At 42.4% G+C, this 17,706-nt stretch overlaps 1 protein-coding gene across 4 annotated transcripts in view; it reads left to right on the top strand.

Annotated features, from left to right (window-relative positions):
• Nucleotides 1–17,706, top strand: part of LOC128686748 (juvenile hormone esterase-like) — a 74,121-nt gene that overhangs the window by 32,534 nt on the left and 23,881 nt on the right. For all 4 annotated transcript variants that reach the window (XM_070082297.1, XM_070082300.1, XM_070082298.1 and 1 more), the window contains exons 8-9: nt 6,643–6,833; nt 16,719–16,899. In XM_070082297.1, coding sequence (XP_069938398.1) covers nt 6,643–6,833; nt 16,719–16,899 — 372 coding nt within the window. The remainder of the gene's footprint in view (nt 1–6,642; nt 6,834–16,718; nt 16,900–17,706) is intronic.

Genomic DNA, 17,706 nt, shown 5'->3' with positions numbered 1-17,706 from the left:
AGGGAGGTACTACCGTCCTGTGGTAGTAGGTTGGTAGACAGCAACCACCCAGGGACTACAGTAGGTTGGTAGACAGCCACCCAGGGAGGTACTACCGTTCTGTGGTAGTAGGTTGGAAGACAGCAACCACCCAGGGAGGTGTGGTAGTAGGTTGGTAGACAGCAACCACCCAGGGAGGTACTACCGTTCTGTGGTAGTAGGTTGGTAGACAGCAACCACCCAGGGAGGTACTACCGTCCTGTGGTAGTAGGTTGGTAGACAGCAACCACCCAGGGAGGTACTACCGTCCTGTGGTAGCAGGTTGGTAGACAGCAACCACCCAGGGAGGTACTACCGTCCTGTGGTAGTAGGTTGGTAGACAGCAACCACCAAGGGAGGTACTACCGTCCTGTGGTAGTAGGTTGGTAGACAGCAACCACCCAGGGAGGTACTACCGTCCTGTGGTAGTAGGTTGGTAGACAGCAACCACCCAGGGAGGTACTACCGTCCTGTGGTAGTAGGTTGGTAGACAGCAACCACCCAGGGAGGTACTACCGTCCTGTGGTAGTAGGTTGGTAGACAGCAACCACCCAGGGAGGTACTACCGTCCTGTGGTAGTAGGTTGGTAGACAGCAACCACCCAGGGAGGTACTACCGTCCTGTGGTAGTAGGTTGGTAGACAGCAACCACCCAGGGAGGTACTACCGTCCTGTGGTAGTAGGTTGGTAGACAGCGACCACCCAGGGAGGTACTACCGTCCTGTGGTAGTAGGTTGGTAGACAGCGACCACCCAGGGAGGTACTACCGTCCTGTGGTAGTAGGTTGGTAGACAGCGACCACCCAGGGAGGTACTACCGTCCTGTGGTAGTAGGTTGGTAGACAGCGACCACCCAGGGAGGTACTACCGTCCTGTGGTAGTAGGTTGGTAGACAGCGACCACCCAGGGAGGTACTACCGTCCTGTGGTAGTAGGTTGGTAGACAGCGACCACCCAGGGAGGTACTACCGTCCTGTGGTAGTAGGTTGGTAGACAGCAACCACCCAGGGAGGTACTACCGTCCTGTGGTAGTAGGTTGGTAGACAGCAACCACCCAGGGAGGTACTACCGTCCTGTGGTAGTAGGTTGGTAGACAGCAACCACCCAGGGAGGTACTACCGTCCTGTGGTAGTAGGTTGGTAGACAGCAACCACCCAGGGAGGTACTACCGTCCTGTGGTAGTAGGTTGGTAGACAGCAACCACCCAGGGAGGTACTACCGTCCTGTGGTAGTAGGTTGGTAGACAGCAACCACCCAGGGAGGTACTACCGTCCTGTGGTAGTAGGTTGGTAGACAGCAACCACCCAGGGAGGTACTACCGTCCTGTGGTAGTAGGTTGGTAGACAGCAACCACCCAGGGAGGTACTACCGTCCTGTGGTAGTAGGTTGGTAGACAGCAACCACCCAGGGAGGTACTACCGTCCTGCCAAGTGAGTATAAAACAGAAACTCGTAATTGTTTTACATGATTGTAGGTTTGTTGGTGTCTTTTTTCTGACTCATGACCTTGCAAGATTTCAAGTAAATCTTGTTACTTCTACTTACACATACATGTACAAGCATGTATATGCACACCTCTCTGAGTTCTTCTATTTTCTTATTAGTTCTTGTTCTTGTTTATTTCTTCTTATCTTCATGGGGAAGTGGAGCAGAATTCTTCCTCCGTAAGCCATGCGTGAGCAAGGGGCTAGTAACCCTTTCTCGTGTATATGTTAAAGTTAAAAAGAGAAACTTTCGTTTTTCTTTTTGGGTCAAAAGCAAAAAACTTGGCAGGAGGTTCATCACACCCCCAGTGAAAAGTAGGGGAGCCATTGGTACACTAAGAGAAAACACAATAAGTGTCCACCAGCCATAAGGGGAATTACCAATAGACCCCTGGTTTTCTTCAAGAGGGTACTAGACAGATATCTAAAGCCAGTGTCGGATCAGCCGGGCTGTGGTTCGTACGTGCGGCCAGCTGTAACAGCCTCGTTGATCAGGCCCTGATCCACCAGGAGGCCTGGTCATGGACCGGACCGCGGGGGCGTTGATCCCTGGAATACCCTTCAAGTAGATAGACGCCGCTTCGGTGGGATACGACCTGTTTGTTGAAAGAAGAAGAATATTATTACGGTTTCTGCAAACCAAATGATCCGTCAACTCAGTCATTCATTATAAAGAAACAAAAACTAGAAGGTAAGTGATAATACAAAACTTATTCACCTAAACATATCCTTATATCAGCTATGTAACTTCTATGCTCTTGTTGTAGCCACCACATCCAATCTTGTAGGAAGACGCGAAGTGCAGAACAAGGTTTAATTGGGAGTAAGTTCGGCTCTGTGCAGAGCTGCTTCATTGCACCGCATTCCATCTTATCTAAAACACATACACACAGTAGCTGAATCTCGACCCCTGCAATCACAATTAGGTGAGTACACACACACACACACACACACACACACACACACACACATAACAAGTAACAGTAACAAGGGGACACAGTTGGAAGCTGAAGACACAGATGAATCACAGGGATGTTAGGAAGTATTTCTTCAGCCACAGAGTAGTCAGTAAGTGGAATAGTTTGGGAAGCGATGTAGTGGAGGCAGGATCCATACATAGCTTTAAGCAGAGGTATGATAAAGCTCACGGCTCAAGGAGAGTGACCTAGTAGCGATCAGTGAAGAGGCGGGGCCAGGAGCTCGGACTCGACCCCCGCAACCTCAACTAGGTGAGTACAACTAGGTGAGTACACACACACACACGCACACGCACACACACACACACACACACACACACACACACACAAACACACACACACACACACACAGACACACACACACACACACACACACACACACACACACACACACACACACACACACACACACACACACACACACACACACACACACACACACACACACACACACACAATGAAAGAGAGAGTACAAAAACGAAAGGAGAAATGGGAGGAAATGAAAAAGGAGAGCAGAATAACCCAGGATCAAATGGAAGGACAAGCGCACCCCCCAGAAACACCTGCAGAAGGACTCCAGCCACGACACCCCCAAGGCAACTGAACAATCCAAACCAACCATCACACACCGATCCCTCTGTTTCCACCCCCCGCACCACAGTTACAGTATTAGAACAGAAGTTGAAGGTTTGGTACACAAATGCAGATGGATTAACGAATAAACATGAGGAATGGCAAGAAAGAATCAATGAGAAGTCCCCAGACATCATAGCAGTTACAGAAACAAAACTCATGGAGACAATAACAGATGCAATCTTCCCACCAGGATACCAGATCATGAGGAAAGATAGAAGGGGCAGGGGGGGAGGTGGGGTTGCTCTGCTCGTAAAAAACAGATGGAAATTCGAGAAAATGGAAGGAATAGATGAGACGGGAGAAAGAGACTACATAGCAGGTACACTTCAGTCTGGGGAACACAAAGTGGTCATTGCAGTGATGTATAATCCACCACAGAACTGCAGGAGGCCAAGAGAGGAATATGAAGAGAGCAACAGAGCAATGGTGGACACACTTGCTGAGGTGGCAAGAAGAGCTCACTCCAGCAGAGCAAAGTTGCTGGTTATGGGGGATTTCAACCACAGGGAGATTGACTGGGAAAACCTGGAGCCACATGGGGGTCCCGAAACATGGAGAGCCAGGATGTTGGACGTGGTGCTGGAAAACCTCATGCACCAACATGTTAAGGACACTACCAGAGTGAGAGGGGAGGATGAACCAGCAAGATTGGACCTTGTGTTCACCCTGGGCAGCTCAGACATTGAGGACATCAAGTATGAGAGTCCCCTAGGAGCTAGCGACCACGTGGTTCTGTGCTTTGAATACATAGTAGAGCTGCAAGTGGAGAGAATAACAGGAGTAGAATGGGAAAAGCCTGACTATAAAAGAGGGGACTACATAGGGTTGAAGAACTTCCTGCGGGAGGTCCAGTGGGACAGAGAACTGGCAGGAAAGCCAGTAAATGAAATGATGGAATATGTAGCAACAAAATGCAAGGAGGCAGTGGAAAGGTTCATTCCCAAGGGCAACAGTAACAACAGGAAGACCAGAACGAGCCCCTGGTTTACCCGACGGTGTAAGGAGGCAAAAACAAAGTGCAATAGAGAATGGAAAAAGTACAGAAGGCAGAGAACACACGAAAATAGGGAGATCAGTCGCAGAGCCAGGAATGAGTACGCACAGGTAAGGAGGGAGGCCCAGCGACAGTATGAAAATGACATAGCATCGAGAATCAAGACTGACCCGAAACTGTTGTATAGCCACATCAGGAGGAAGACAACAGTCAAAGACCAGGTGATCAGATTAAGGACAGAAGGTGGAGAACTCACAAGAAATGATCAGGAGGTATGTGAGGAGCTGAACAGGAGATTTAAGGAAGTTTTTACAGTAGAGACAGGAAGGGCTGTGGGAAGACAGCACAGAAGGGAACATCAAGAGGGAATATACCAACAAGTGTTGGATGACATACGAACAACTGAGGAGGAGGTGAAGAAGCTCTTAAGTGACCTTGACACCTCAAAGGCGATGGGACCGGACAACATCTCCCCATGGGTCCTTAGAGAAGGAGCAGAGATGCTGTGTGTGCCTCTAACCACAATCTTCAACACATCCCTTGAAACTGGGCAACTACCTGAGAAATGGAAGACAGCTAATGTAGTCCCCATATTTAAGAAAGGAAACAGAAACGAGGCACTAAACTACAGACCTGTGTCTCTGACATGTATTGTGTGCAAAGTCATGGAGAAGATTATCAGGAGGAGAGTGGTCGAACACCTGGAAAGGAACAAGATTATAAATGAAAACCAGCATGGGTTCATGGAAGGCAAATCTTGTATCACAATCCTCCTGGAGTTTTATGACAAGGTAACAGAAGTAAGACACGAGAGAGAGGGGTGGGTAGATTGCGTTTTCCTAGACTGCAGGAAGGCCTTTGACACAGTTCCCCACAAGAGATTAGTGCAGAAGCTGGAGGATCAGGCACACGTAAAAGGAAGGGCACTGCAATGGATAAGGGAATACCTGACAAGGAGGCAGCAACGAGTCATGGTACGTGAAGAGGTATCACAATGGGCGCCTGTTACGAGCGGGGTCCCACAGGGGTCAGTTCTAGGACCAGTGCTATTTTTGATATATGTGAACGACATGATGGAAGGAATAGACTCTGAAGTGTCCCTGTTCGCAGATGACGTGAAGTTGATGAGAAGAATTAAATCGGACGAGGATGAGGCAGGACTGCAAAGAGACCTGGAGAGGCTGGACATGTGGTCCAGTAACTGGCTTCTCGAATTCAATCCAGCCAAATGCAAAGTCATGAAGATTGGGGAGGGGCAAAGAAGACCGCAGACAGAGTATAGGCTAGGTGGACAAAGACTACAGACCTCACTCAGGGAGAAAGACCTTGGGGTGACCATAACACCGAGCACATCACAGGAGGCACACATCAACCAAATAACTGCTGCAGCATACGGGCGCCTGGCAAACCTGAGAACAGCGTTCCGATACCTTAATAAGGAATCGTTCAAGACACTGTACACTGTGTATGTTAGGCCCATACTGGAGTATGCAGCACCAGTCTGGAACCCACACCTGGTCAAGCACGTCAAGAAGTTAGAGAAAGTACAAAGGTTTGCAACAAGGCTAGTCCCAGAGCTCAAGGGAATGTCGTACGAGGAAAGGTTAAGGGAAATCGGACTGACGACACTGGAGGACAGAAGGGTCAGGGGAGATATGATAACGACATACAAGATACTGCGGGGAATAGACAAGGTGGACAGAGATAGGATGTTCCAGAGAGGGGACACAGGGACAAGGGGTCACAACTGGAAGCTGAAGACTCAGACGAGTCACAGGGACGTTAGGAAGTATTTCTTCAGTCATAGAGTTGTCAGCAAGTGGAATAGCCTAGCAAGTGAAGTAGTGGAGGCAGGAACCATACATAGTTTTAAGAAGAGGTATGACAAAGCTCAGGAAGCAGAGAGAGAGAGGATCCAGTAGCGATCAGTGAAGAGGCGGGGCCAGGAGCTGAGTATCGACCCCTGCAACCACAAATAGGTGAGTACAATTGGGTGAGTACACACACACACACACACACACACACACACACACGTCTCCACTCGCTCTCCTAAAAATGAATGAATGACAATCACTCTTGTGATTAACATCAGCCAACATAGGAGGAGAATGAGGAGCAGTTAGGTTTGGTGTGGAGAATGCAAAAGCAACATCGTTACGTTGGGAAGCAATGACGTGACGGGACGTGACGTGACGTGACGTGACGAGTACGAAGTGTTTCACATGAGTACCTCTGGGGTTAAACAACTTTGCATGATTTTCTGATTTTTTTTTTTTCAAATTTTCATTATATCTTGATGTTGTTGGTTCCGTTATCACGTTTTCCTTCACTCTGTAAATAACCCATTTGGACAGAATTAGACACAGTGAATTACTATTCTCTCACAATTATTATTTTTCCTGGTGCGGGTAATGTGATTAATTTAAAACAAAAAATATGCGATAAGGTAAAAAATAATATCAATAATAAAGCATTTAAATAAATTAAAAAATATTAAGTACTCTAGGGAATAAAATATTACTTCTTCTTGTCACCAGGTCTGTTCCACGGCGTCATAGGTGAGAGCGGGTCCGCCCTGGAACACTGGGCTCACGACCCTGACCCTATTACCTCTGCCATTGTTATCGCAGAGGCCAACAAATGTTCAGTGAGCAGCCTGTCAGAAATCTATGAGTGCATGAAGACTAAGTCTGCCCTTGATTTGGCCATCAACATGGCTAATTTTGTGGTCAGTGTTTTGTTATTTTGATTATTTTTTTTTCGATATCAAAAAAATCATATGCATTTTCAGTGGTAGTATACCTTACAAAAAGGTGTTATTATGATTCCGTAAGTCATGAAGTAGTATCATACCTAAGACAGAGCTACTTTGAAACGAACTTAGGGAATAACAGCATTCAGCCTCTAAAACTGATTTGTGAAAAAAAGTGTGTTGATACCCAGTTGTATATGACAGTTACAAGTTGGGAATAAAAGTTAGCCATGGTTTCCTGTCATATTCTATCACGCAGGATGAGTTTAATATAAACATATATATATATATATATATATATATATATATATATATATATATATATATATATATATATATATATATATATGTCGTGCCGAATATGTAAAACTGGTCAATTAGCAAGAACTCATTTAAAATTAAGTCCTTTCTAAAATTTTCTCTTATACGTTTAAAGATATATTTTTTTCATTAATGTTAATGTAAAAAAAATTTATTTTGCATCAAAAGAATCTTAAAAAACTTACCTAACCTTATTATAACAAGAACAATTTATTTTAGCCTAACCTAACTAAATATATTTTAGATTTGTTTACAATAATTTAATACTAAACAAACACAATGAAATATACTTTTTTCGTTAGGTTCAGAATGATTTTGGCGAAATTATTGCATACAAAAATTTTCGCTTGTCCTATATGGCAAGATGAGCGTTGCTATTTAAGCCAAGATCGCAAGTTCTGCCTATTCGGCACGACATATATATATATATATATATATATATATATATGTAGGTAGTAGGTAGTAGGTTGGTAGACAGCAACCACCCAGGGAAGTACTACCGTCCTGCCAGATGACTGTGAAACAAAAACCTGTAACTGTTTTGCATGATGGTAGGATTGCTGGTTTCTTTTTCTGTCTCATAAACACGCTAAGATAACAGGGATATCTTGCTACTCCTACTTACACTTTGGTCACACTTCACAGACACGCACATGCATATATATATATACATACATCTAGGTTTTTCTCCTTTTTCTAAATAGCTCTTGTTCTTTTTTATTTCTTCTATTGTCCATGGGGAAGTGGAAAAGAATCTTTCCTCCGTAAGCCATGCGTGTCGTATGAGGCGACTAAAATGCCGGGAGCAATGGGCTAGTAACCCCTTCTCCTGTATACAATTACTAAAAAAGAGAAGAAGAAAAACTTTATAAAACTGGGTTGCTTAAATGTGCGTGGATGTAGTGCGGATGACAAGAAACAGATGATTGCTGATGTTATGAATGAAAAGAAGTTGGATGTCCTGGCCCTAAGCGAAACAAAGCTGAAGGGGGTAGGAGAGTTTCAGTGGGGGGAAATAAATGGGATTAAATCTGGAGTATCTGAGAGAGTTAGAGCAAAGGAAGGGGTAGCAGTAATGTTAAATGATCAGTTATGGAAGGAGAAAAGAGAATATGAATGTGTAAATTCAAGAATTATGTGGATTAAAGTAAAGGTTGGATGCGAGAAGTGGGTCATAATAAGCGTGTATGCACCTGGAGAAGAGAGGAATGCAGAGGAGAGAGAGAGATTTTGGGAGATGTTAAGTGAATGTATAGGAGCCTTTGAACCAAGTGAGAGAGTAATTGTGGTAGGGGACTTGAATGCTAAAGTAGGAGAAACTTTTAGAGAGGGTGTGGTAGGTAAGTTTGGGGTGCCAGGTGTAAATGATAATGGGAGCCCTTTGATTGAACTTTGTATAGAAAGGGGTTTAGTTATAGGTAATACATATTTTAAGAAAAAGAGGATAAATAAGTATACACGATATGATGTAGGGCGAAATGACAGTAGTTTGTTGGATTATGTATTGGTAGATAAAAGACTGTTGAGTAGACTTCAGGATGTACATGTTTATAGAGGGGCCACAGATATATCAGATCACTTTCTAGTTGTAGCTACACTGAGAGTAAAAGGTAGATGGGATACAAGGAGAATAGAAGCATCAGGGAAGAGAGAGGTGAAGGTTTATAAACTAAAAGAGGAGGCAGTTAGGGTAAGATATAAACAGCTATTGGAGGATAGATGGGCTAATGAGAGCATAGGCAATGGGGTCGAAGAGGTATGGGGTAGGTTTAAAAATGTAGTGTTAGAGTGTTCAGCAGAAGTTTGTGGTTACAGGAAAGTGGGTGCAGGAGGGAAGAGGAGCGATTGGTGGAATGATGATGTAAAGAGAGTAGTAAGGGAGAAAAAGTTAGCATATGAGAAGTTTTTACAAAGTAGAAGTGATGCAAGGAGGGAAGAGTATATGGAGAAAAAGAGAGAGGTTAAGAGAGTGGTGAAGCAATGTAAAAAGAGAGCAAATGAGAGAGTGGGTGAGATGTTATCAACAAATTTTGTTGAAAATAAGAAAAAGTTTTGGAGTGAGATTAACAAGTTAAGAAAGCCTAGAGAACAAATTGATTTGTCAGTTAAAAATAGGAGAGGAGAGTTATTAAATGGAGAGTTAGAGGTATTGGGAAGATGGAAGGAATATTTTGAGGAATTGTTAAATGTTGATGAAGATAGGGAAGCTGTGATTTCGTGTATAGGGCAAGGAGGAATAACATCTTGTAGGAGTGAGGAAGAGCCAGTTGTGAGTGTGGGGGAAGTTCGTGAGGCAGTAGGTAAAATGAAAGGGGGTAAGGCAGCCGGGATTGATGGGATAAAGATAGAAATGTTAAAAGCAGGTGGGGATATAGTTTTGGAGTGGTTGGTGCAATTATTTAATAAATGTATGGAAGAGGGTAAGGTACCTAGGGATTGGCAGAGAGCATGCATAGTTCCTTTGTATAAAGGCAAAGGGGATAAAAGAGAGTGCAAAAATTATAGGGGGATAAGTCTGTTGAGTGTACCTGGTAAAGTGTATGGTAGAGTTATAATTGAAAGAATTAAGAGTAAGACGGAGAATAGGATAGCAGATGAACAAGGAGGCTTTAGGAAAGGTAGGGGGTGTGTGGACCAGGTGTTTACAGTGAAACATATAAGTGAACAGTATTTAGATAAGGCTAAAGAGGTCTTTGTGGCATTTATGGATTTGGAAAAGGCGTATGACAGGGTGGATAGGGGGGCAATGTGGCAGATGTTGCAAGTGTATGGTGTAGGAGGTAGGTTACTGAAAGCAGTGAAGAGTTTTTACGAGGATAGTGAGGCTCAAGTTAGAGTATGTAGGAAAGAGGGAAATTTTTTCCCAGTAAAAGTAGGCCTTAGACAAGGATGTGTGATGTCACCGTGGTTGTTTAATATATTTATAGATGGGGTTGTAAGAGAAGTAAATGCGAGGGTCTTGGCAAGAGGCGTGGAGTTAAAAGATAAAGAATCACACACAAAGTGGGAGTTGTCACAGCTGCTCTTTGCTGATGACACTGTGCTCTTGGGAGATTCTGAAGAGAAGTTGCAGAGATTGGTGGATGAATTTGGTAGGGTGTGCAAAAGAAGAAAATTAAAGGTGAATACAGGAAAGAGTAAGGTTATGAGGATAACAAAAAGATTAGGTGATGAAAGATTGAATATCAGATTGGAGGGAGAGAGTATGGAGGAGGTGAACGTATTCAGATATTTGGGAGTGGACGTGTCAGCGGATGGGTCTATGAAAGATGAGGTGAATCATAGAATTGATGAGGGAAAAAGAGTGAGTGGTGCACTTAGGAGTCTGTGGAGACAAAGAACTTTGTCCTTGGAGGCAAAGAGGGGAATGTATGAGAGTATAGTTTTACCAACGCTCTTATATGGGTGTGAAGCGTGGGTGATGAATGTTGCAGCGAGGAGAAGGCTGGAGGCAGTGGAGATGTCATGTCTGAGGGCAATGTGTGGTGTGAATATAATGCAGAGAATTAGTAGTTTGGAAGTTAGGAGGAGGTGCGGGATTACCAAAACTGTTGTCCAGAGGGCTGAGGAAGGGTTGTTGAGGTGGTTCGGACATGTAGAGAGAATGGAGCGAAACAGAATGACTTCAAGAGTGTATCAGTCTGTAGTGGAAGGAAGGCGGGGTAGGGGTCGGCCTAGGAAGGGTTGGAGGGAGGGGGTAAAGGAGGTTTTGTGTGCGAGGGGCTTGGACTTCCAGCAGGCATGCGTGAGCGTGTTTGATAGGAGTGAATGGAGACAAATGGTTTTTAATACTTGACGTGCTGTTGGAGTGTGAGCAAAGTAACATTTATGAAGGGATTCAGGGAAACCGGCAGGCCGGACTTGAGTTCTGGAGATGGGAAGTACAGTGCCTGCACTCTGAAGGAGGGGTGTTAATGTTGCAGTTTAAAAACTGTAGTGTAAAGCACCCTTCTGGCAAGACAGTGATGGAGTGAATGATGGTGAAAGTTTTTCTTTTTCGGGCCACCCTGCCTTGGTGGGAATCGGCCGGTGTGATAATAAAAAAAAAATAAAAAAATATATATATATATATATATATATATATATATTTATTATATATATATATATATATATATATATTTATATATATATATATATATATGAAATGTGTCGGCCTGAGGTGAGAGGCTTCAATGAGATCATTGAGGATATCGTCAAATATTCCAATAAACGTTCATCAGCTATTTCAGGAGCTTCAAGGTTTCCGCTGCCCCTGAAGAGAGGTTCCTTAATACTGGTGAGGGGGCTCTTGACCTAAGGAATTGGAGCTGTGCTCTAATTCCCTTTCAAATGCTGTATAATCCCTACGGGTTTAGCCCTCACCCATGACAACAATAATCAAGGAATACGTTGCAGCAGAATCTGACTTGCTAGTACTTGGTAATTACCATCTCTTATGATGACCTCTTATACGAACAGAAGAAGTGGAATTATGTGAATTTTCCCTCATTATCGCTCAGCAGCAAAACAAAAAGAAAATAAAAATAAAAGAAAACTATATAAGTGTACAGTATATACCTGTACGAAGGTACAGAGATATATACGTACAGTATATTCAGTTATTAAATGGAGAGTTGGAGGTATTGGGAAGATGGAGGGAATATTTTGAGGAATTGTTAAATGTTGATGAAGATAGGGAAGCTGTGATTTCGTTTATAGGGCAAGGAGGAACAACATCTTGTAGGAGTGAGGAAGAGCCAGTTGTGAGTGTGGGGGAAGTTCGTGAGGCAGTAGGTAAAATGAAAGGGGGTAAGGCAGCCGGGATTGATGGGATAAAGATAGAAATGTTAAAAGCAGGTAAGGATATAGTTTTGGAGTGGTTGGTGCAATTATTTAATAAATGTATGGAAGAGGGTAAGGTACCTAGGGATTGGCAGAGAGCATGCATAGTTCCTTTGTATAAAGGCAAAGGGGACAGAAGAGAGTGCAAAAATTATAGGGGGATAAGTCTGTTGAGAATACCTGGTAAAGTGTATGGTAGAGTTATTATTGAAAGAATTAAGAGTAAGACGGAGAATAGGATAGCAGATGAACAAGGAGGCTTTAGGAAAGGTAGGTAGGGGGTGTGTGGACCAGGTGTTTACAGTGAAACATATAAGTGAACAGTATTTGGATGAGGCTAAAGAGGTCTTTGTGGCATTTATGGATTTGGAAAAGGCGTATGACAGGGTGGATAGGGGGGCAATGTGGCAGATGTTGCAGGTGTATGGTACAGGAGGTAGGTTACTGAAAGCAGTGAAGAGTTTTTACGAGGATAGTGAGGCTCAAGTTAGAGTATGTAGGAAAGAGGGAAATTATTTCCCAGTAAAAGTAGGCCTTAGACAAGGATGTGTGATGTCACCGTGGTTGTTTAATATATTTATAGATTGGGTTGTAAGAGAAGTAAATGCGAGGGTCTTGGCAAGAGGCGTGGAGTTAAAAGATAAAGAATCACACATAAAGTGGGAGTTGTCACAGTTGCTCTTTGCTGATGACACTGTGCTCTTGGGAGATTCTGAAGAGAAGTTGCAGAGATTGGTGGATGAATTTGGTAGGGTATGCAAAAGAAGAAAATTAAAAGTGAATACAGGAAAGAGTAAGGTTATGAGGATAACAAAAAGATTAGGTGATGAAAGATTGGATATCAGATTGGAGGGAGAGAGTATGGAGGAGGTGAATGTATTCAGATATTTGGGAGTGGACGTGTCAGCGGATGGGTCTATGAAAGATGAGGTGAATCATAGAATTGATGAGGGGAAAAGGGTGAGTGGTGCACTTAGGAGTCTCTGGAGACAAAGAACTTTGTCCTTGGAGGCAAAGAGGGGAATGTATGAGAGTATAGTTTTACCAACGCTCTTATATGGGTGTGAAGCATGGGTGATGAATGTTGCAGCGAGGAGAAGGCTGGAGGCAGTGGAGATGTCATGTCTGAGGGCAATGTGTGGTGTGAATATAATGCAGAGAATTCGTAGTTTGGAAGTTAGGAGGAGGTGCGCGATTACCAAAACTGTTGTCCAGAGGGCTGAGGAAGGGTTGTTGAGGTGGTTCGGACATGTAGAGAGAATGGAGCGATACAGAGTGACTTCAAGAGTGTATCAGTCTGTAGTGGAAGGAAGGCGGGGTAGGGGTCGGCCTAGGAAATGTTGGAGGGAAGGGGTAAAGGAGGTTTTGTGTGCGAGGGGCTTAGACTTCCAGCAGGCATGCGTGAGCGTGTTTGATAGGAGTGAATGGAGACAAATGGTTTTTAATACTTGACGTGCTGTTGGAGTGTGAGCAAAGTAACATTTATGAAGGGGTTCAGGGAAACCGGCAGGCCGGACTTGAGTCCTGGAGATGGGAAGTACAGTGCCTGCACTCTGAAGGAGGGGTGTTAATGTTGCAGTTTAAAAACTGTAGTGTAAAGCACCCTTCTGGCAAGACAGTGATGGAGTGAATAATGGTGAAAGTTTTTCTTTTTCGGGCCACCCTGCCTTGGTGGGAATCGGCCAGTGTGATAATATAAAAATATATATATTCAGTATTGCAATAACTTCGCTACAAACATTATTTAACATAAAATAAGCAACAACAAAAAACTCTAGACCTGCCCAACTTGGGCAAAGATGCGCTCTATTACGTTAATCTGACAGGACACGCTAGGGCGCTAAACCAGTGTGGTGTGAGAATAGAACACATGTAAACAAGGCAGATGATGAGATGGTCATAGAATATTATATTACAGTATAATACAATATTCTCTGGCCATTTCATCATCTACTTCACTATATATTAATGGTACATGTGAAATAAAACACAAAACACTACAGAAAATATACACCTTGAGGTGGTGTGAACCTTCGTAACAGATACCGACAACCTGGCTTAGAAAGATACTTGAGCAAACACCAGGACATAAATATTTATTAGAGAACGTTTCGGTCCTGGAAGCCTGATCACATGTCTTTCTAAACTATACCTTGAGGTGTATGCCCTTCGTTGTATATCCCTTCTTTAGGGATTAGAGTATTCTTGACTGGAGGTGAACAGGAGATATGTAATCCTAATGACCCTCATGTAGTTGATAAGGTTAAGTCCCATTAACCAAACCATCAACTGCACACCTCTTCAATTCCCAGAATTGTGTCTACATTTAACAATGCAAAAGAAAAAGAAACATTGTTATATTAGTTCTGTGTACTTGACCGATTATATCAGTTCTGTGTACTTGACCGATTATATCAGTTCTGTGTACTTGACCGATTATATCAGTTCTGTGTACTTGACCGATTATATCAGTTCTGTGTACTTGACCGATTATATCAGTTCTGTGTACTTGACCGATTATATCAGTTCTGTGTACTTGACCGATTATATCAGTTCTGTATACTTGACCGATTATAGCTATGAAGCACAACGGTAAACATATACCTACTCAAGCATACATATACATAAATGGATATACATACACATGTATAACAATTGACCGATTATATCAGTTCTGTGTACTTGACCGATTATATCAGTTCTGTGTACTTGACCGATTATATCAGTTCTGTGTACTTGACCGATTATATCAGTTCTGTGTACTTGACCGATTATATCAGTTCTGTGTACTTGACCGATTATATCAGTTCTGTGTACTTGACCGATTATATCAGTTCTGTGTACTTGACCGATTATATCAGTTCTGTGTACTTGACCGATTATATCAGTTCTGTGTACTTGACCGATTATATCAGTTCTGTGTACTTGACCGATTATATCAGTTCTGTGTACTTAACCGATTATATCAGTTCTGTGTACTTGACCGATTATATCAGTTCTGTGTACTTGACCGATTATATCAGTTCTGTGTACTTGACCGATTATATCAGTTCTGTGTACTTGACCGATTATATCAGTTCTGTGTACTTGACCGATTATATCAGTTCTGTGTACTTGACCGATTATATCAGTTCTGTGTACTTGACCGATTATATCAGTTCTGTGTACTTAACCGATTATATCAGTTCTGTGTACTTGACCGATTATATCAGTTCTGTGTACTTGACCGATTATATCAGTTCTGTGTACTTGACCGATTATATCAGTTCTGTGTACTTGACCGATTATATCAGTTCTGTGTACTTGACCGATTATATCAGTTCTGTGTACTTGACCGATTATATCAGTTCTGTATACTGGGTGCAAGAGGACAAACGGTAGTAGATAGACAGACATAGGAAAGAACACTGTCAGTAACTTTATCAAGTACTTGACAGAGTCCCCATTGCGAGAAACGTTGATGAAGCCCCCAGCGAACGAAACGTTTGCAAGGCCATCGTTGGGTGAACCGTTAATAAAGTCATTCAGTGGCTGAAAAGATGAATAAATAAAAGGTTCTCTCCTATATGCATTTAAACACGTACATTTATACATATATATACATACATGTATGCATACGTTCGTATACATACACGTTTCCATGAACACGTGTTGATGGAAGGGTTAGTTCACAGTTTTATTATATACATCATACCCATCTTATGTACGGTAGTCACTACACACCCATCCAGAGACAGAATAGGTTCACGGACTAGTCTCTGAAAGTTGTCGAAAGTTTTCGGCTGTCCAGCAGGCATTGTCAGTAAATTTCAGAGGCGACTTTTATACCGGAGACAGTGGCAGTGGAAAGGTAATCTTGAGGTTTTCAATCACTTGAGTACCCCTTCGGCGTTTGTCTGGAAAAGCCTGCTCGGCAGGTGAAACTTGTCGGTAATAAAATTACTCATGTGCTGCACATGTTCCTTATTCATCAATTTGTCTGTATAAATTTAGGTACATGTACACATAAGTACAGTTATTATACATAGTAACATACTGCAAAACAATGATGTGAGGGATTTGAATGATAGATCTAGGCCTTTCGTGTTGCAATCATTACATCATCAAGAGCTTTCAATATTCCATAAATCAGTAAGAAATCTGGGGAGATCCGTTCAAGGAAACGACTCTAGCTAGAATGAGATGGCATCAGACACATACGTTTAAAGTACCTAGTATACCTCAAAAATCTCAGACATCTTATGTAGTGCTTAATGAAGTTCAGAGTTAGCGATACTTCATCAGATTGTGACTCTTTACAGAGTAGTATGAGTGGTCAACCTGTGGTGTGGGAATGTATGGAACTGCAGCCTTGATTTTATCTTGTTATTGTTCTCTTACGAACCGCACTTTCCATTCCATCATTAAAAACTTTTCCTCCATTTCTCCGCATTTATAAATTTACATACTTTTATATACCCCTTGTTTAAACTTTCACTGGAGTTTAGTCAATTTCGTCTTCGAATTTAATCTTGCAAGTGCCACTAGTTGGTGGAGAGATGCAACAGACAGATCTACACATGACATTATGAGGGTATAGTTAACTTGAAGCGAGAATTTTGAGTGGTCTTATATATAGGCTGAACAGGTACATGTGGTTGGACGTGAGTTACCTATCTAAAGTGGGCCAGTAGGCCTACCTCCGTGATTCACCATTCTTATGTAAGTGTTTCTCAACAGGAGGCTGATCGTAAGTCGGGAGGCATGGGATTCAAAGGCGCCTCACCAGTAACCCAAGGACCTAGCGTGAGCGACCCTCTGGTTACCAAAGATCCCAAGCAGTCCTTCAAAGATCACGACATGAGCGACGTGCCTCTCATGATTGGTGCCAACAAACACGAAGGGTCCTTCATCATGGGAAGTAAGTGTTTCTGGCTCTATCTCATAACTCGTTGTGGAATAAAGTAACAAGGGTTTCCTTTGTTTTATGGCAGTGAATGTTTTTATTATTTTCTCGTTCTTATCCTTGGGAATGTTTGTTGTCTTTAATATCGCGTCAGGATCTATCTCGCTGCACATAATTTACACCCTGATTTTCAATTTCAAATTCTCGTCGACAGTTTTACTTGTTCAATTTACCTTAAAATTTTTTCAGTTGTCGTTATTTCCTATGCCCAAACTTTTTTTCATCATCTCTAAGTATATTTATGCAGGATATAGATATATTCCTTCTGGAAGGTTATTTATGTAGATTTAAAAACATCATTGGGGTGAACACTAATCCTTGCGGGACCCCACTAGAAACGTCACCCCACGAATACATTTTCATCTGATCACTATTTACAACTTTCTTCCAAATAAAAAGACTCACACACTGCAATAATTTACCTTTTACGGTTATTATATTGTAAACAATTCCATATTAATCCCTGATGATTAACTCTATCAAAAATATTCGATATCCAGGTATATAAAATTTCTCATACATTTCGTTTTTGTATAATTTCTGTAACTCTATTATATTAGCATAATATACAGGATTTTCCTGAGCTGTGAACAAATTGCATCAGTTATTAATTAATGCTCCACGTCAGACCGAAACATCGTCTTAAGTTTCAGTCTCCTGCGTACGAGTTATTTGTGTAAATTACTGATCATTTGGATATAAATGTCGTATTACCGTCACTAACATAAAAAAACACGTTGTAGAACCTTCCTTTGTACTATG

The sequence above is a fragment of the Cherax quadricarinatus genome, chromosome 7, assembly GCF_038502225.1.
Source record: "Cherax quadricarinatus isolate ZL_2023a chromosome 7, ASM3850222v1, whole genome shotgun sequence".
Classification (NCBI taxonomy): Eukaryota; Metazoa; Arthropoda; class Malacostraca; order Decapoda; family Parastacidae; genus Cherax; species Cherax quadricarinatus.
The sequence above is the reverse complement of the archived record's forward strand: the minus strand, read 5'-3'. Positions and strand labels throughout refer to the sequence as shown.